The sequence below is a fragment of the Camelus dromedarius genome, chromosome 22, assembly GCF_036321535.1.
Source record: "Camelus dromedarius isolate mCamDro1 chromosome 22, mCamDro1.pat, whole genome shotgun sequence".
NCBI lineage: Eukaryota > Metazoa > Chordata > Mammalia > Artiodactyla > Camelidae > Camelus > Camelus dromedarius.
Window position 1 is genome coordinate 31,815,067 of NC_087457.1, and position 21,890 is coordinate 31,836,956.

A 21,890-nucleotide genomic window follows, 5' to 3' on the forward strand; every position below is an offset into this window, starting at 1 on the left:
TTGTTGAAGATTAGTTGACCAGGGAAATATATACAGGATCTTGTGGTAGCTCACAGCGAAAGAGAATGTGACAATGAATGTATGTATGTTCATGTATAACTGAAAAATTGTGCTCTACACTGGAATTTGACACAACAATGTAAAATGACTATAACTCAATAAAAAATGTTTAAAAAAAAATAAAGTAAGTTAAAAACTCAGAAGCAAAAATGACTTCCGGAAAAGGGGTAAGAAATTAAAAAGTACCAGTGAGACACGTATACTTGATTTCTTGTGAGCCAGAAACACATTAGTCACTTCAGAGGATTTATGTAAAAAATTTGGTTCCTGAGGACCAGCAAATTTAAATGTGAATGTCTGTGTATGTGAGTGTGTGAATGAGTGTTTGAGTATTTGTGTGTGTGTGTGTGTGTGTGTGTGTACAAATAAAAAAAAGAAAGAAAGCAGGATCCTTTTTCATGAATACTGAAGAGGATTCTCTGTAAGGAGGAGACAAGTAGACTGGCCGGAGGAAGGCGCCCGTCACAGGAAGAGCATTGGGACCAGACACAGAGGGCGGCATGAGCGCCCAGGCTTGTCTTCAAGGCCCTGGAAGGTGGCCGCGCCGCTGGTGCGCAGTGGGGCCAAGTGGCGCCATGGATCAGAAACAGCGTTCCAGGGAGCAGGCCGTGTATGGACGGCGTGGGGTGAGGGGTGCGACGGAAAGTCAAGGAAGGACTGCAGCGGGAGAGTGACGTATTTCCACTTACGTTTTGAAATAATTCCTCCAGCTTTAGAATTAGTGATGTGTGAGGTCAAAGAATAGACCCATCTAGGAAGGCAAGGTGTTACAAAGGAAATATATCCAGGCACCACACTATTCTGGATCCTTACTTAACAAATGATTTTCAAAATCCTATAAAATTTTACTGAACATAGGTAAGTAACTTACTTGAGGAAAAACACCATTCTCTTTTCCTGAATTAGTTTGCTCATGAGGCTGGTGATTTTTACTTTTACTGTCAATGGCATCAGCTTTTTCTGTTTGGAATTTAATTTTAATCTATTTGAAATGTAAGCAATCAGAATCTTCAGTAGACTCTCTGTTGCTTTTGATCTAGAAGTATGTGTTTTCACTTTGTGTGGTGGAGAACTGTACTGATAACCCTCAGTATGGTGTATGATCAAAGCAAACATATTTTAGAGACAAATCTATCAGCACAGGCCCAAGCACCGGCAGGTGCGTCCTGCATCGTGCTGTGTGAGGGGCGTCTCAACCCCAGGTTTTTCTTCTACAAAATGAAGACAGTACATCACAGGAGGCTTGTCAGCCACCTTCCCAGCGACCTGCATAAACTCTCTCTACCAGTTACTTCGAAAGAAAAATAAGCTAAATTAAAAAAAAAAAAAAAGGACACCAAAAAAAGGGAAATAGTGTTGCAACAAATATCCACCCTCTAGATTTTCACGTTTCTGACATTTGTCTGCAAAGTGGACATGGCGGAAGGTTTGAGGCTAATGACCTCTGTTTGACCTGTCCTAGCTGGTTGTTGCAACAAATGTCCCAATCCATTTATTCAGCAAGTATGAATTAAGCATCTACCACGCATCAGATACTGTGTAGGGATGAGGCATACAAAATGAACAAAACCCAGAAATTTCTGACCTCATAGTTTTTTTTTCATTTTGGTGAAGAGAGTCTATAAACAAAGTCAAAAAGTTAGATTAAAGAAATATAGCAAATGTCGGTGAGAGTCCTGGAGAAAAACAAAGTGATCCTTAGGGTAGAAAGTTCATTTTTAAACTGGATGATCTTGTGGCAGATGAAAGACGGCTACGAATTCTTTACCACCCCTCCCACCCAGGCTTGGGGTCAGCTTCCCCACCCCTGCCTGTGACGACCTTACCTGTAGAACGTGGCCCCTTTCCGCGCTCAGCCTCACCTGGAAACGTTTGCTTTCTGTCGCTCAGAGCTCCACTTTGATAGAAGCCATCCAAGATGTCTCACCAGGCAGTGAGACAGCTTAGACAGCCCCTGGGAGGGGCCACTGCACTGAGACACTCCTAGGAAGCCCGCGGGTGTTGCAGGCCTGCCAGCTGGGCTGCTTCACCACCAGGCAAGTGAAGGAACCGTCTTGGAGACCAGCTCAGTCGAGCAGTCAGAGGACTCCAGGCGCCATTCATCTTTTGGCTACAGCTGCTTGAATGATCCTGAGCGAAAAACTGTCCATTTGAGTCCGGGAAACCCATGCAAATATGAGATATTATAATATATTTTTGTTTTAAGCTAATACATCTTGAGAATGGATACCCAAGCAGCAACGGATAACCCAAAGAACAAACACACAATGGCATTTTGAACGGAGGCCTGACAGTGCTGAGGACACAGCCATGCTGGTATTTATATCCATTATGGGGGAAGATGAGGATTTTTACGGGATCTCTGAACATCGTCTGAACGAGCAAGGTGTGTTCTGCAAAGACCTCACAGGTGTCTGGAGCTCAGACCAGTTTTGGTCCTCCGCATTTTTTCCTTCCGGGGACTGTCTGACTGCACTTTAGAAACCTGTCTCCACCCGCTAGCTCCCTCGCCCTCGGGGCTTGTTATCACAGACAGAAGAGTGCGGTTCTAATCATTACTGAAACAATTAATTTTTCTGCCTTCGGGAAATAAGTTTAATTAATCCAAACATTCTTGCTAAGTCACGGTGACCAGTACATAAGCTCTTCAATTAGTGATATGTTTTTTAACTTTAAGTTGTAAATAACAGTATTACAAAAATTTCCATAATAAAAATATTTTGAAAAGGATAGTTTCATCATCCTTCTGGGAAAATTCGCAATACACAGGCTTTCACATATCCTTTCACAGCCCTCAATAATTATTTGAGAAATCACCCGTATGGAATTATACCTCCCTCACAGGGTTACTCTGGGACCACACCCGTCAGTACATTAAAGCCTTGGCACTGTTTCTGATGCATTGGAACTGTTCAAAAAACTCTTATGGATGTCATTTAGTTATAAACGGAATACTTTGCTTAATAATTTGTTCAAAATTCTTAGAGCAAATCCTTCTTAATCCCTGTATTACATCTGTATCTGGTTTATCAACTCATCTTAAAGTATGTTAGACATTTAATATGATTTTACATAATACTGCATGGTTTCCAGATGTTGCTACATCTGTACCTCAGAATTGGCTGAAGTACTTGATAAAAACAAAGTTTTCAATGGAGGGGATCCCAGAAGCTCTATTTTTGACAAAAATCCCTGGTGATTTTGGTACCCAACCACAAATTGAACAGGGTATAAAGAATATCTCCAAACTCTACATATTCTTTTCCTTTTCCAAGTTGTTCTTTCTTAAAATTAGGAACTAATTTGTTTAAGCACAGTATTATAGCAATGACTAAAATAATTAACATTAAAAGCTGTTGTTTGAGTTTTCTTGATTATGTCACTTTGTCCTGAATTATTCCATTGTTTACCTTAACTCTGTACTTTGTTCAGGCCAGGAATATATTTAAATGAAATGTTAGTAACATTTCAATGATATTTGGGGATTATTTGAGCAATATTCCAGAGTGCTTTAAAACTGTAGAAGATCGTGCCATTAATTAAAGGGTGAGGGTCAGAAACTCTGTTTGCCATCAGCTTTACAGTGTAAATAATTCTTCACAAGCACAAGCACAGTTTTAAACTAGTATCTCACTGCTCATCTTTCAAGGATGCTATGCTTTAGACCAAGGCCATTTTTCAACTATTCTTCAAATAATTCAGAACTCCAAGCCCACTGCCGCTCTTTCTGACTTGATGAATGCCGTGATCCAGGCTGCTCTGATTGGACATACAAAACATCACACCAATACTAAATATTCAGATAGAATATTTTTGGAAATCTTTTGAAAAGGTGCCAGAAATTTCTAATTTTACTTCCCACTCGTTTGTAGGTTTATTTATTCCTCACTGCTAGTAGGTAGACATCATATTTTTTGTCACTCCTGTGGACACAGTGGGCTTACCAGTAGGAGCTTAAATAACCTTCTCTGTATATTGATATAGTGATTCAGGGCTGGCAAGCCATCAAAAAAAGGGATGAGCATGTGCAATACACTGAGTACAGTCGAGTCTTGATTTAATGATGACTATTCTGTTTCTAAATTTTAAGTCTTATATTAAGTTACAAATGCCTACAAAATTGAACTCAACAAACAGACTTAAGTAAAGAAACAGAAGGCTTGATTATTTCTATAACCATTAACCATTAACAAATTAGATCAGTAGTTAAACTTATTCCCATAAAGTACACAAGTGGCCTGGTTGGTTTTCCTGGCTGGTTCAACCAAATATCTCCTGTGCAGCTAAACCTAATGCAAACAACCCCAGGGTGTAGAAAAAGGAGCTCACCTTACAAGGCTAGGATGAACTTGATTCCAAAACAGGAAAGCAGAAAATTCGATGTCAGTCACATTCATTAACATGGACATCCCTGTCCTCACTCATTGCACTTTGAATCTCATCATCTCATCTTGTGTTCTTTTGTTTCAACTTCAATCTATTTTACCACCACTGACTTCTTAGATGTTCCTCAAATACTCCAGGCACACACCTGCCTCAGGACATTAGCATGTACTTTCCCCCTGTTTGAAACTCTCTGCTCCCAAAGAGCCTCTTCTGTGGCCCCTTTACGTCCTTCATATCTTTTTAAAAATGTCATCCCGGTCATTCCTTCCCTAAATTATTCCAGTATTCCCTACCCCTCTTCCATGTTTTACTTTTCTTTGCACTTTTCACATTCTCACATGTATTACTTCTGCATCTTGTTTATTGTCTGTCTCCCACCTCGAGAAGGAAGGCAGAGACTTTTGTCTTCTGGATTTACTTCCACAGCTCCAGCAATTAGTGTAGCAGCTGGCACTGGTGAGGGCCTGCTAATTATGGAATGAATTGATACATGCAAAATTATTGAACAAAATGTTAGCATGACACATTCAGCGATGTATTAAAAAATACAGTACGACTCAGTTGGCGCTTTCTCAGGAATGCAAGTTTAGTTTAAAATTGAAAAAAAAAGTTCAAAATAGCAGATAAAAAGAAAAAACAAAATTATTTCAACAGATGGGGGAAAAGCAAGTGATAGAATCCAAAATGGAAGAGACCTTCTTTAACCAATAAAACAATCATGAACATTACACTTAATGGTAAAACAACAGAGTAAAGTCAAGAGAAAGATCAGTAAAAAGTACAAATAATGAAGGAAAGAAAGCTCAGAATTTTCGTAGGTGGGATGCGTATCAGCACAAACTCAAAATAATTCACAGAATCAAAATAACTCAGAGGATCAAAAAAGAATTAAAAAAAAAAATCCTAGATACAAAATAAGTATAAAAATACCAGTCAGAATCCCAATAAGGTAAATTGTGGAGTCAAAGAGTTTCTAAAATCTACATGTTGATGTAACAGGGCCACGAAAAGCATGAGACACACGCGAAGGGTGAAGAAATCGGGGGAATTTTCTCCACCACAACCCAAGGCAAACACCAAGGCCCGGGGACGCACCAACAGACCGCAGCCCAGTGGAGCAGCATAGACAGTCCCCAGACAGACTCAGACCTCTGTGGGTGCTTGGTAATGACAAAGGTGACACTGTAGGTCCGATGAGAAAGAATCAACTCACTGGAAAATGGTACTGGGAAAACCTCATCAGTGAGTAAGTTGTCAGTCTCTTGCCAGTCTCTCTTCCAGGATCCACCATTGTGTTGACTTCCCTTCTCAGGAACCTCTCGGGCTCTTTTTCTTGTTGGTGTAGGGTCTTTATTTATTTCGGTGCACTTTGTGGAGTGACCAAAAGCCAAGGCTTGTGTTTACTTCACAGAGTTTAAATGAAAGTAAATTACTCACATATCATAGACTATCTCAAGAGCATCTGTCTTTGAAATTTTTGGACAAATGCTCATGTTTCAGAATGCATTGAAAATAGAGTCTCATAATTCCTTTTTTTCTCCCCCATGTGAAAAGCATATCGTTAATTCATTTGAGAAAATACGAATAGGAACTGGGTATGAGAAATGCTTCTTTGCGTACATAGGTATGTCAATAGCATGTCAATTCTGGGTTGAATATTTCAACCATCAGCTCTCTTTGAGAATCAATGGCCCTATTTCCATCATATCTAATGCTGAAAATGTTTCCTGTGCAAAGTAATCTTGATTGTTCTTAATAGTTTTCTCAAGAAAGGTGTTTTCCCCCGTGCCAGCACTCTGCTTCCTGTGCTTTCACTGACACTCATTAATAGAGCGGTTTCTCATTTGAGGTGTGGTGAAAGCCGGGTGATGGGGGGCAGCAGAATCCTCAGCCTTAAAGGATGATTGTTGCGAGCATATCCTGGGCCTCGGAGCACGGTTGCCATGGTGACCCTGCTGCTCTGCTAAGGCTGTTTCTCACTGTGGGAGGAAAGAAGCTCCCCTGCCAGCAGCTACGTGGGATTCTGGCAGCTGGAGAGAATACTAAGACGATGCTCTGCTCCCCCAGATGGGAGTTCTGAGAGCCTTCTTTAAAACCCTACTGGCAATTCAGTCCCCGCGGAAGAGTGGGGGCAGCTAGGATCTAGCCCATTACGAGGGCAGAACGTGCGTGCTGAAGTGCGTGTAGGTTCTTACTCCGAGTGAATGTTATGCAGACGATTAGGACTGAAATGGAAAGATTCTAGCCTGACCTGGTGGTCATGGAGGGTTAAAGGAATGTGTACTTATCCATGGGGGTAATATGATTCTGAGGGATTTAAATGGCAGCATTTAAATAGAAAGTGAAAAAAAAATTTTCTGTTTTATTTAGTGGTCTTAAACTCATTTGGAAGTGCCTGTTAACTCAGGGTTGTCAATTCGGGTTTATTCAGTATTGGGATTTATGTCATGTTTTTCTAAATGTAAAAGGCAGTACTCAGAGCTCTCGTTAGTGGTACAGACCATGACGCGAATAGCAGCCCCTCCCGCCGTGTATCTGTGGGTAACTAGGCACTCGGCTTGCTTGCATGGAGGCTAGTATTGATCCAGCTAAACCACAGTAGCAAAGTTATGAAGTAAGTAGAAACCGACTCTAAATTGGTAATGGAATTAATCAGAAGTCTTCAGTGGCAGTTGGGTGACCATGTATGGGCTTAACACTTCATATGCTCCTAAGACATTCTCATCCTAATTTTATCTTCCTTCTGTTAAAATCTTTAGGTGTAGAAGCCAACAAAAGCCATTCCTATCTATGAATTTGATGCTTGGACTCTTTTCTGTATATTTGACCTCTATTCTTAAGGATTTCATGAATACCTTAATCTAGTTTGACTCCTCAGTGTCTGTGGTGGAAATCTCACACCTATATCGAATTCTTAAGAATAATAGGAAGAGAAATCACAAAGGAATGGGATTTGAGATCATGGGGCTATTTGAGGCAGTTGCCAAAATTAGGGGTAACTCTTCTTTGGGTTGATAACCAATTTTTTTTTCCTTTACTTTTAAATGATCAGTAAGATGAAATTGTTACACCATGGAGAGGCAGAGCCCAGTCCAAAGATTTTACTGCTACCCTGTTAATCTCTGCTCAGAACTGTGTTCAATGACATTCAGATACCACACACACTGGTCTCATCCATCTGCCAGTGAAATTTCTTCCTATCACACAATGTGTCAAGCTGTTCTAACCTTCTCTACTTCCCCACATTGTGTGTGTGTGTGTGTTGTGGAGGAATGTTCAGGAAACGACTTTCCCTGTATAAGCGAGAACATGGAAGTGGGGAGGGGTTCAGACTTCTTTTTTTTCCCCTCCTGAGGCAGATGACATAATCCATAATACTCTTAGGAAGTACTCTAGTTCAATGATCAATATTAAAACAGCAGACTAGCCCACCCTCTGAATAAAGTCACTTCACACAGGCGCTTGGCAAGCACTGCATGTTTCACATGTTGCTGTAAACATACATGCATTATAGATGAAGTACACACAGATCTTCCTATGACTTACGTACAACAAATAACAACCCATTTTCCAGTATCATTTGTTATTTGTTTCTGAAGAAAGCAAAAGTCAATTATGTGGAGAGTTTTTGAGAAGTTTCAGCATTACAGAAGGAAATTTGATCAAAAATTTCCAGAAGAAAAGTAGAAGGAATAGGGTATGTATGGTGAGGGACCTCTGGAGGTGGACAGAGGTGAAACTGAGATCCCCTTAGCTTGTCAGCCCTCTGACTTAAATTTCCCTTTCTCACCAGGGGCTGGCAAATAGTATCTCATCAGTATTTCTCACTGCAAAGCATATATACTTAAGCATTTCTAGTTAATATCTTAGAAGAAGGTATCTAAGAGTTGACAAGAAGATTCTGATACTGACTTCGCATACTAGTAACCGTGGTTAACTGATGTCTTAGGCTAGTGTAAAGCCATCTTCTGGAAATGAAAGGCCAAAGTGGCAGAACTTCAAAAAACAGAAGTAATTACTGTGGGCAAACAATTTTTGGAAACAATGTTACAACACAATAATAGTTAATATTAATAATAGTTAAAATGGCATTCGGTAATGGGAGATGTAACGTTTACTGAGTAGTTACTCTGTGTCATGCACTGCTTTCCATATTAACTCATTTAATACAAGAACCATTTGAGGGAACTTTTTACTGTTGCCTTTTTGTAAATGATGCATTCAAAAGAATAAACTTGCCAAAAACCACACAGCGGAGGAGTCACAATTCTAACCTGCCCAGTTTTCTCTCTCCTGCTGTGCTGGCATCTTCCTCGTGTTTTACTTACCATTCTCCAAGGCAAGAGAGAGATTTTGCATTAAGAGCCACTATAAAAATACTAAATGTAAACCTCTGAACTCAAAACATTCTCAATAATTTGCCTTCCTATATGCAGGGCTCAGATACCATCTAGCCTGTTCTCTTTCATTTTTAAAAATCACTGGGCAAAGTTCACTAAATTGGATTCACACATGACTGACAGTTTTCACTCACTGGGTAGAAAATATGGTCCTAGGGAGTTCCAAAGAATACATGTCATGGAAATAAAAACTTAACCACGTGAAATTTGAAAGCAGTAGAGTCAAGAGAGAATGCTATGCATGCATGTATAGTGAAGATTAATTATTATAGGAAAGCTGGGTTGGGAAGGAAAGGCTTCTCTTGGTTTTGGAGTGACAGAGGAAGCCATCGGCGGCAGAAGTAAGCATTCTGTTGTCCACAGAGGATGGAGTTATGGTTAAGGAAGTTGATTTTTATACCCTCCGGGACACCCCAGGACTTGATTTACATGGGCGATCTGATGTCATCTATACATGCATTTATACTTTCCATAATGCTTAAGTTTGAAAAGTTTAATTAGATTGACAAAAATATGAGCAGCTCACTTTTTCCTGTTGCTGTTTTGCAGGGTGTTTTGAGTGCTGTATTAAATGCCTGGGCGGCATCCCCTACGCCTCTCTGATTGCCACCATCCTGCTCTACGCTGGAGTCGCCCTGTTCTGCGGCTGTGGTCATGAAGCGCTCTCTGGAACTGTCAACATCCTGCAGACCTACTTCGAGATGGCCAGAACTGCCGGGGACACGCTGGACGTCTTCACCATGTAGGTCATTCTAGTATCGCTTCTTATTTTGAGAATGTATGTGCACACTGCTGCATGGTGAACAAACAGGGGTCTAGAGTCAAGAGAGGCAGCAATACATAGAAGGAAAAAGTACTCCTAGGGTATGTACATGAATCCAAAGAACATGGACCATTACTGTGAATACAGGCAGACACACAGCAGAAGATCAGAGGCCAGCTTAATCTGGACTTAATTTGTGTTTTAATTTGACTGTAAAGTTCTATCCAAAATTCAGTGGTTATTTAGTGGAACACTTGCATTTCTCTTGATCTTCTAATTTGAGTGGAGGCTATTCTAATAGAACAGAACAGAGTACAGATAACAGAGCCAGGTATAAGTGTATACTCTGCTGCTGATTCTAGGAAAATCACCCAACCTCTATGGCTACTCCCAACCTTTTAAAACCTTTAATTCAACCACGGGTATGATAGCATCGTTCTCTCCCTGCCTCCTAGAAATGATGTGATTACCTGAGCAAACATTGTGACAGGTGCTCACTGACTTCTGTAAAAGGGTAAAATCTAAGATATTGAATGCCTTTTTGCCAGCACCAATTGCTTAAAATGTCCATTTCACCCAGAAATGTCAACTCCTGGGATCCCTGAATTATGGTGGTGTTAATATTTTTTTAAAAATATAACTCAAGCATAGCCTGGAAGCAGAAAAGAGTTGGCTGTTGAAGTTTCAGTCCCTTACTGCCTAATTTTACAGAGAGCAAAAGTTTAATATTAAATTACAGAATTGTTTTTCAAATAAATTCTCAATTTGGGTCATTTATTTAACAGTTTCTGGCCCACACAAGGAAAATAAATTATGTATTCCCTTTACGTTATAATCCCAGCTGGTGGTAAACTCTCTACTGCAGTAGCCACTGTAGTGTGTGCTACCCCTACTTACTACATTTATTTCACGCTTCTTGCTGCTATGTGATTATGCTTTTCTCATTGTTCTATTTTGTCATTCTCAATAAAGTCAAACTATCTTAATTTACACACACTTCTTTCTGGAGTAAGATGTTTCTAGAGTTACAAATGGTAGTGGTTACATGGCTGGTTAGGATGACTTTGCTTTTGACTCTTACTACTCCACTGAAAAGAGGTTAATCACGATTCTTATTCACCCAGGGCAATCCCGTCTGACCTGGTGTAATTATAACCTAAGACCCTCATCTAAGATAACAGTTGATCAACCTGGACAATGTTCCAGGTAGAAGACAGCTTCTCTCCAACTCCAGTATCAGAAGATATGTCATACTGCTAAATTTTTAGAATAATCCATCAGCCACAATCAGATTGTCTTGAACACAGTATTGCTCACAAATTACATTTGTTCTTTTATTCATTAATGTTGCTGAGTTCCATGAAAATGAAAAGACGTGCACATTTCCATCAAGGAACAGAGCGAGAATTCCCTACTTGGGAGGTGGAGGGCTTGTCCCCTTGGACATGGTGATAGTAAAACTTACAGGAAAAAGAAAGTTGAGACAATTTATGTTTATCTAAGATATATTGCCACTTAAAATTTGAGACAGGTTGGTTGTAAAATAAAAAATATAACACAGTGTGTGGTCGTGGGAACCCTCCGACCGCCACAGACACGTGGTGATCAAGAGGAGGCGGGAGGTGACTGGCCACTCAGATAAGAAGTTAAACTATTTAAACATAGTCTCTGACTCTGAACTGTCAATTTAGAGCTTCATCAATGTCACTAATAAATGGAAGTGAAGAATTAATAGCAAATTTTAAGAATTATCTAAAAAAGGGAGAAGGGAATTTTATCACTTATATTTCCCAATGTAACTTTATTTTACAAATCAGTTCTGAAAATTTAGCATTATCCATTAAATTGAATTTCTTAAACCCATAGTAGACAGTTTATCAATTTCCACTGAATCAGGTATATATCATGAATTGATCCTTGAGAGTTTATAAATGATATTCATCATTTCAAATATAATTAAACTGTCTGAAAATGCTTTGGCTCACTGAAGGTTAGTTTAGAAAGAGCCTTAAGAAAATGATCGCATAGATTATATTTTAATGTGACAATGCTGACATTTTCTTTCTAGTTTTATCTCAGCCTAAACTGGACAAAATATGTTTTCACTGTGCATTATTTTAAGCTACCACAGATGTCCTTAAAATCTACAGATTCTCTGTATTCAGGCTACATCCAAATTGCTAACTTTAGTTACAGAATAGAAGTTTGTAAGAAATCATAAGCCTAATAACTGGTGTGAGATGATTGTGATTCTGGTAGACAAATCTATAAGAAACCAACTGTCAGCAAGTTTATTTGACATTTAGACAGCATATCACAGGGCTTGACGAAAGCTCTGAAGGGTGGGTGGGACGGTGAGGCTTCAGAAGAGAAATCAGAGATCATACGCTTAATTTGGTACTTTTACCTTTGGCCTCATATTAGAAGTTAAATGTGGAGTCAGTAATGCATTTTTGGAATGGGAAGAATACCACTTGGATTGGAATAAAAGCAAGTTTTTTCTCTCTTTTCATATTTCCAAATTCCTTATACCAAGCCTTGCGGAGATAATACTAAATGAATTAAGCTTGTCTCCCTGTCGGCAAACAGCTCATGAAAACACAGAGGGAAGAACCGTACCAGGGACTACCGGGTACGATCAGGGCCGATCGATGCCGTCAAAGCCACATGGAGGTTTAGAGGAGGCAGAGTTTACTCTGTGTGAGGCTGCCTCACGGGGATATTAGAGGACTCAACAAAATGAGGGGCAAACTTAGGACGCAGAAGTGAGTGAGAGATGCGTTTGCAGGTAATACAGTTTGCTTGGAAATAAGCTAAGTTTGGAGAAGAACGTCTAAGAGAATGATCGTGGAGAAAAGACTTGTTTGCCAACTTTAGTAATTTACAGGGTCTATTTTCTCCCCGTAGTTCTCAGGCTTGAGTCAACCAAAGTAAGCCCTCCTACCTCATATACTTATAAAGGAAAAGACACCTGTTCACTGGCTGTGTGAACTAAAAGATAAAACTAGTTGCCCGAGCCCCCAGTCTTCCACCTGTGGTCCTCTGGATCCAAGGAGTTTCTCCCTTCTTTATCTCGGCTTCTCTGTCTCTCCACTGCCTCCTCCTTCTTAAACACACACCAGTGTCCGTGTGCTCAGTATCTCCAAGTCCACAAGGAGACGTGGAAGGGCTAACACACTGAAATATGCCTATTCTGTTTAATCAGTCATCTGTTTAGCATGTAAAACCCACTTCTCATAAATAGGTTTGCAGATAATCTCCATTTTCATGCAGTCTATATTTTAGGCATGTAATTCTAAACACTAACCACCCTCCCCAATAGAAGGTGACCTGGATTGTAGCTGCAGCATCTTCAGCTGATGTCACCTGTTAAATCATGTTGTCATATTCCATTTGAGATGTAGGGACCTCCATGGAGAGAGAAAAGCGTGAATTTCACAAATATTTTGTGACCCCCTTGATATGTTTTTAAGTATTACTTTGTCCCTCCCTGTTGACTTGGTTTCCCAGAAGCTTTTCATCCCTTAATTTGTCAGTGTGGTCCTTCAAGTCCGTGGTCATTTGTTGGCTCCAAATTGTTGTGGCAGTGAGTGTGTAACTTGCCCCACTGCTGCACTCACCTGCAGCTTCTGTCAGCTTGGCGTAGCCATGGGCCCCCTCAGCCCTGGACACAGCTCCCTGCCCTGCCACTCGGTGCAGGGCAGTGAGGAGATCTGTTTTCTGATCTGTGGTTCACTTTCTGCTGTGAGGGCCCCTCAGCAAGCTGTTATTATTGTGCTCAAAGATTTCACTTGATGACTGAACAAGATGTAGGACTGGCATTTTACTTCCACGAAGCAGATTCTTACAGAACAATGAAATGTGGAACCTGTTTAGAAAATTAGATATCAGACCATGCAAACCACTGATTTTTCAAAGGGATTTGACTTCTTGAATAACTCTCCTGAGAACTGAGCAAGGGATAGACTTATGCAAACACACACACACACACACACACACACACACACACACACACACACACACACACACACACACACGGTATCATTTATTAGCCAGGGATTGTATTTTGGTTGCAACAAGTTAGAGTGAGAATCCAAGATCTGAGACCACTGATTTCCAGAGTGAATATGTTGTATTTTCCAAATTTTGTAAGTGTGACCTGAGGGCAGTGCTTCGAAAACTGAATTTATTAGATGAAGAATTCTTTGATATTTAACGCACACATAAAAATTAGTCCCAATTTGCCTAAAACAAAAGCAGGCAGTCAGCTCAGATAAAATAGACATGTTGGGTTTTCTCTCAACTAAATTCATGTGCGTATAAAGCTCTAAGTTTGCTTGTTTTTCATGTTTTTTCCTTGGAAGTTAATGAAATAGGAAAGTTATCAGTATTTTAGTGGATGGAGGCGGGAGGGTGTAGCTCAAGTGGCAGAGAGCATGCGTAGCATACACAAGGTCCTGGGTTCAATCCCCAGTGTCTCCCCTAAAAAAAATAAATAAATATTAACCTAATTATCTCCCCTATAAATAAAAAAAATAATTTTTTAATTTTTTTTTTTGGCAGGGGAAGTAATTAAGTTTACTTTATTTTTGAAGGAGATGCCAGGGATGGAACACAGAACCCCGTGCATGCCAAGCATGTGCTCTGCCACTTGAGCTACACCCTCCCCCCAGCAAAATTGTATTTTTAATTAAAAAAAAGTTTAGTGGATGGGAGTGAGAACGGAAAGAAAGCAAGAATCCATGACGAGACAAAAAGCACCTGACAGAAGTCGCAGCAGTGTGCAGACTGTCTGTTCTGGCATAGAAGGTTGCCAGTCAAACCAGGTTGCTGAAGTCTTCTGCTTGCAGAAGTTTGAAGACCAGACAAATTAGTACTGATGTGAGGTTACTGATTAGTCTTGGGGAGTAAAACTAATTTCAGTCCTAGCTTGAGCTTATAAACAGTGAGCATCTCCTTAGGCAATGTTTCAGCCAGGCTAGTACTCCTCAAATTAAATCCACTGCTATGAAACAACAACAACAAAACCAAATACCTAAATACCATGAAGGATTGGGTAGAGCGGCATCACAGGGTGGTTGGCAAGGGCACTGATTCTGGGGCCAAGCGCTCTGGCTTGTTTCATGTGGTCTCTGCCCCTTTCTGCCTCTTCCCTTAGACAAGTCAAGTAATCTGTCTGCCTCGGTCCCTCATCAGTGAAAGGGGCTTACTAATGCTGCCTACTTCCTGAAGTTGTTACTGGATAAAATGAGCTTGCATTTTAAAACAGTTGTAGGAGGGCTGGCATCTCATAAGCACTGTAGGACTGCTGATGAAGATGATGGTGATGATGATGATGGAGAAGATGGTGATGATCATGACGACGATGGCTCCCCTGAAGCAGTGTCACAATTCTAATGCCCACTGTCCTGCATCCTAAAGTCTGTTCATCCCTGGACACACCCTACTTACCATAACACTCTTACTGATTTACTGTTTGACTAGAGTAGACATTTCAGCCAAGGTAAGCACCTGAGTGGGTTTCAGACTAGATTAGATTTCAGAGATCTCATTTCTATTCTCTTTTCTAAAATCCAGGAAGACAGCAACTCTAGAAAAAAAAATTTACAAACGAGAACGTGATGATTTCATTCAAATAATATTTGAAGGGTTATCAGGCAAGAGGAAACTTGCTTTGTTCTTTGTGGCTCAAAGAAAGAAATTTGGGCCAATGGATTTCAGTTTTGGGGAAATAGTTTTTTGGCTCAGAATAAAGAACCTTTCAAAAAGTCAGAGTTTTCTGAAGAGTACACGGGCTGCCTGGGAATACAGTGATTTGCCTGTCGGTGAAGGTGCTTAGACGAGGCTGACCTCGGTACTGAGTCCCCAGGACCCCCAGGACTGAGATGCCTACAATCTCTAATGCACTTGCTAAGCCGTAGTCTTCTTCATTCAAGAACAGCTACTCTAGGATTCGTGCTTAGTCTGCTATTTGGGTTATTGTGCATATCCAGTATGGAAATACATTTTAAACGCCTAGAACTCATTATATTTCTATAGTGTTCTTGTTTTCAGATATTCAGATATCTCTTTTTCAGGCCAGTCTTCTATCGGGTTTGTCTTTTAATGAATTCACTTACTCAGCAAAAAATACAGGGTTATACTGTGCGCCGCTCACTGCGCTAATCTGGAGGGACGCAAAGTAGAACAAGACAAGCCCTTTTTCCTCTAGTCCTGACGTAGGAAAGTCATGTCAGCAAAGTGCCGTCCACGTCAGACTCAGCAGATAAGAGCGAGCTGATTTCTAGGATACATCAGATTAATGAAACAGAGTGGAGAAGCCACAATAATTAGTTCCACATGGTATTGGCAGAGACATACATGTAAGTATGTATAAGTACATATAATACTAGGTTTCTACTCACACTTTTTATCAAATTTTTTTCAGATGGATTTACAGTTAAAATTCAAGAGTAAACTACTTTGTAAAAGCTAGAAGAAAATATAGATTTAAGATTTCACTGTTAGTATGGGGCAAGAAGAAGTAGGTAAGCAATATAAGAAATCACAAAGGGAAATGTATAGATTTGACAATAAAAATTAAATTTTACTCATCACAGTAGTATTTAAAAACATTAAAAGGTATGCAAAAACTGAGAAAAAAATTTACCTCTTACATGACAGGAGTTCCCAATTTTAGTCAACACAGAATTGAGTCAACAAAAAGATACATATTCCAGTAGGAAAATTGGCAAAAAAGAAAAATACATTTCATTGAAGAATACAAATGATTAATAGCTTACAAATACATGTTCATTCACACTACTGAACTAGGAAAATTAATTAAAATGATCCCGTTACTTTTAAACTTCAATTTATTAGAAAAATTAAATGGCAATACTCAGTATTGGGAAACAGACAATAAGCCCTCTTACTCATTATCAGAGCATCTTTATTTTGGCACAAACTTTCTGGGCACCATTTCCGCAACACATGCCTTAAAATTTTCTAGGAGTTTATCCCAGGGAAATAACCTACACGGCCCAGAGATTTGTCTACAGTGATCATCATTACCATCTTGTTTGTCATAGTGATGCAACAAATTACAACTGAGTGGATTAGAATAACATACATGTATTTTTTTTTAATCATTCTGGAGGTCAGAAGTCTGAAATGGGTCATACTGGGCTTATTGAAATGGGGTGAAATCAAGGTATTGGCAGGGCTGCAGTCCATCTGGAGGCTCTAGGGAAGAATCCATGCTTGTACTTGTTTTAGCTTCCAGAGACCCCCTGCATTCCTTGGCTCGTGGCCCCCTTCCATCTTCAAAGCCAGCAGTGGAGCATCTTCAGATCTCTCTCTGGACCTGACCCTGACTTTCCTGCACCTCTCTTTCACTAATTATCATGACCCTCGTAGTTATATAACACAGGATAAGCTCTGAATCTCAAAATCACTAATTTGATCACATTTGCCAAGTCCCATTCACCAAGGTGACTGGAGATTCGATGTGGATATCATTGCAGGGGCCATTAGCCTTCCTACCACTGAACAAAAGCAGAGAATTGGTAAAAACATGTCATGATCCCTTCATATAGTAGAATCTACTATAATCTTTAAAAAATATCTTGATAAAATTATGTAATAGTGTCACGGAGTTCATTGTAATTTGTATTTTAAAACTGGGAGAATAAACAGTGAATAGTCTGCTTTTCTGGTTTTATTTCTACAGTGAACATAGTTTGCTTTTAAAATCAGTAAAACAGTTGTTTACAGAAACACTGTCAAATTTGAAAGTTTGCATTTAGAAAAGAAGTTAAGTACTTTCATCATCTCCTTTAGAAGCAGGATAACATGAATTGCTACTGTGCAAAGCAAACGGAGTGTACTGCAAGTAAGACTTCTCATGATTCTCTGCTATTTGGTCCCACACTACATAAGCAGTGACTTCATGGCCAGAGAGTTATTAATGCATTTTGTTGACATATCATTGACAGAAAATTCATTTTTATACATAACAAGAGTTTAATTTTCCTAATATATTTGAAGTCCTTTGTTCTGTTAAATTCATATATTGCACATTGATTAAGAAAGAATACTTTTGTGATAAAATAGAGGGATTCAAACCAGTAAGATAATGTCAAGTGTATTGTAATGCGACTTTCTGACTCTGAGGATGGAGAAGGGGTCACTGGCCAAAGATGGCCAGGGTGCAGCTACAGAGCATAAGGAAACTCTGCCCTGGAGTCTCTGGAGGAAGGGAGGCTCTGCCAGCACCTTGACTTTAGCCCAGTGGAACTGATCTCACAATTATGACCTCCAAAGCTATAAAAAAATAAATGTGCGTTAAGCCACCAACCCTGCGGTAATCTGTTAGATTACCCTCAATGCCCTTGGCAAAAAGAATGTGTAGTATGTAGATTTTTCAGACAGTGGAAATCAGTCACTAGACACTTGCTCTGGCGCACTGAACGTTAGCAGCTCTTCCTGCTCTTTTCACGCGCAGCAAGTTCACTTATGCTGTTACATGTATTCTTTTAAAAATATTGTCACGGCGCCCAGAGTTTCTAAGTCTGAATCAGCGGATGCGACCATCCTGTTCCCTCCTTTCCCCCCTTGTATAAAGTCAACAGGATCTCCCCATCATTTCCTCACACCTCATCTATTCCACTCGCAAATTAATGAGAAGAGAGAGTAAAAATCAAGTTTGACAATGTGAAAAAAAGAGCAATTTTCTTACAAGTGGACCTCAGAAACAGAATTACAGCTAATATGTATGCTTCTCCACAAACCATGGCTGCACAACTAGTTTTGTTTCTAGAGGCAGCAAAACTGATTAATTTATAATTTTTTTTCTTTCCAAAGGGCTTTGGGGTGCCCACATGATATCTAAAAGAACAGAGAAATCCATCTGAAATTTACAGACAATACGTGTGTCTCTCCCCCTTAAATACAGGGGCACTCAGTTGTGAGAAAACAGGGACTACCTTCCCATTTCTTTATGGAACCATGCTATAACTCGGCTCAGGCCCAATTAATATTCATTATATAATATCCATTAGTGGTTCTGCCTAAAAAATTTAATTGTCAAAATTGTAACTTATCTGTAAAACTATTTTTTTTTATTTTTGACATTAACAGCAGCAGAAATGATTAATGATGGTTTACATAAGTGTAAAATAAAACACAACTATAATAGACTATAATAAAAATATGAGGTTGTCATTTTACCAAAAATGAATGCATCATTAACCATAAAGCTTTCTCCCTCTTGTAACATAAGTTTTAAAAAACTCAGTTGTATACAGAAATGTTTCTACTTGATATTTTGTCATAAATAGAGCAATTATATGATGATCATCCTACTTACTAAATTCATTTCAGCAAAACCCTTTAGAAATAAGATTCTCTGCTTATCTAGGACTACCTGGTGTGAACTGGGGAAGGCGAGATGATGCCAGGAAAGAGGAGGAAACTTACTAACAGGAAAAACCCTTGTTACCAAACACTAAGGTAGCGGAACAAAACGTACAAACATTAGGCATATAAAGCAAAAAGGTTTTAACATCCAACCTCAGCTATGAACGTACGTATTCCATAGCTCTCCATCCGAAGGAACCCTGAGCACGTGGGAGTCAACTGCTGCAGATCAGCCATGAAGAATTATTGAACTAAACCGCATGGTCTTTTCTCCCCCAGGATCGACATCTTCAAGTACGTGATCTACGGCATCGCAGCTGCGTTCTTCGTGTACGGCATTTTGCTGATGGTGGAGGGTTTCTTCACGACTGGGGCCATCAAGGATCTCTATGGGGATTTCAAAATCACCGCTTGCGGCAGATGTGTGAGCGCCTGGGTACGTTCTCTGTCTCTGCTCAGAGCTGATGGTGGGTTTATTTCGATAGCACACAGGTGTTTGTGTTCATCTGCCAAGAACTGAAGTATTTTTTTTTAACACGGTAACATTCCCTCCTGTGATGGCTGTTTTACATCTTAATAATATTATTTTCTAAATTAAGATTATTCCATGTGAAAATTCAGGTTCAAATTCTCATCTGCAACACAACTCACTTTGCTTCTAGAGGCAGCAAACTGTTGATTGATTTATGATTTTTTTTGTTCCCAAATGGCTCTGGGCTCTGTACACAATATTTAGAATAACAGAAAAACCCATCTGCAATGTATAGACAATACATGCCTCTCCTCCTTAAATCTGTGTTTCTGTATTTTGCTCTAAATTTTAGGAGGAACTGTATTATGTAATTTCTGTTTAATACTGACATAAATGAAGTAAGTCAGACAAAGACAAATACTGCATATCACTTCTATGTGGAATCTAAAAAAATGATATAAATGAACTTATTTATAAAACAGAAACAGACTCTCAGTCACAGAAGGAAAACTGTGGTTACCAAAGGGGAAAGAAGAGGGGAAGGATAAATTTGAGACTAGCAGCTATAAGCTACTATATATAAACTAGATTAAAAAAAAACCAAGTTCCCACTATATAGCACAGGAACTATATTCAGTATCTTGTAACAAACTGTAATGGAAAATTAAAAATAACAATCATGTTAAAACTTTATCATAAATAAACTGTACATAGCAGGATAATACTCTATAAACCTCTATTTTCTTTTTACAGAATACTCAAAACTCTCAATTTCTGATTTGATTAATATAAAGTTGAATCTCAGAATTTGACGCCCACTGAACATTTTTAAAGAAATATCCCATAACTAATGAATTTTTAATTTCTACTTATAAAAGTACTCTAGTTTAAATTAAGTCATTTGCAGGTATTTATTTTTTCAATCAAAATTCATAATAAAGCTAGAAATTCATCTCAAGGATATATTAAAAATGTCCTCAAATGTGTAGATTTTCATGAATCCCAGTGTAACATCCTGAATACATTCACTGGCAGTAACTGCTGCTACTGTGTGTAACCCTGATTTTATATGTTCAGGTGACATTGCAAATAGAAATACAATTTTTAAATTGGTTCAATTGATTTTAATGTGTAGCAGTTATAATTACATGTAATTGTAATTTCCATACATGTAGTAGTTACAGTTAAATACGCCACTAGATTGGAGATGAAATATAACCATGGATTACAAATGGTTTTAAAATATTGATTGGCTAATAGATACACTTCTTTTCCAACAGGAGTTTCATGCCCACTGTACTAGAAATAATCTCAATGCAAAAGGTATTTATTTTCACATTTTCTTTTAGGAAAAAAGCAAGAGCTATATATTTTTTCTGACTTTGCCTTTAAATCAGTAACATTTTACAAAACATCCCAAGCTACATCACATTTTTGAGACTTTCTTTGTCTCTTTTTCCCATTTTGAGATTAACTACTATAGTTTATGTTTTTACATTAGTTTATGGGGAAACTAATTATATTAACGGTATAAAAACTGAAAGCTCACCAAGGAATGACTAAGCCTAGTCGTATTACATTGGGGTCCTTGGTCAAAAGAACATGTCTCAGACGTTTACAACGCAGTTGATAATAAAATAGCATTTACTAAAAGGACGTTTCTTCTATAGTAATATTTGCTGGGATAGATGCCAGTGATGCTTTTATCTTTAATATAATTCGATTTTGTTTGAATTCTGCTTTCATTAGAAAAAAATTAAATCTCTTCGGATCAATTTTCTTGGCATCCGTTACAAAGATTGAGGTACCATCCTGGGCACTGGTGATGTAAAAAGACACAAGACAGTGTCTGTGCCCCTGGGGCGTCCCCAGCCCCCTGGGAGCCGTTAAGAGATGTGTTCATGAGCACATATGTGCTGAGCGTATTGATGAACGTGGGTAACTTACTGTGTTTGCACGGAGAGAAGGTGATTGAAGTCTGTGAGAGAGATACTGTTGACCAGCCCCCATCCAAGGCTGGGTACAGTACACATTGTTGACACATGGGAAACTTTAATTACTAATGAATCAGTGAGTAAGGGACTCTTGGTCTGGGGTTTGGAGGATAGAAAGAAGTTCTGAGTAACCCAGAGGGTGCGCAGAGGGAAACGTTTAGAATACTGCAGTTACCCAGGTGTTAGATGAGGCAGGTCCAAACTCGTGGTGGGTCCTGTATTCTATTCTGAAGTATTTTTATTTGACTTGTTGAATAAATGAAACCAGTACAAAGTAATAAAGAAGAAAGCATTACAACTAGTGTATTTTAAATAGATTTTCTTTTTAGAGCAATTTTAGGTTTACAGCAAAATTAAGCAGAAAGTGTAGAAATTTCCCTGCATGTGTACAGCCTCCCTCACTATCAAAATCCTGC

General features: G+C 39.1%; 1 protein-coding gene across 2 annotated transcripts in view; it reads left to right on the forward strand.

Annotated features, from left to right (window-relative positions):
• Window positions 1–21,890, forward strand: part of GPM6A (glycoprotein M6A) — a 222,098-nt gene that overhangs the window by 181,953 nt on the left and 18,255 nt on the right. For both annotated transcript variants that reach the window (XM_031440358.2, XM_010974534.3), the window contains exons 2-3: window positions 9,396–9,588; window positions 19,288–19,444. In XM_031440358.2, coding sequence (XP_031296218.1) covers window positions 9,396–9,588; window positions 19,288–19,444 — 350 coding nt within the window. The remainder of the gene's footprint in view (window positions 1–9,395; window positions 9,589–19,287; window positions 19,445–21,890) is intronic.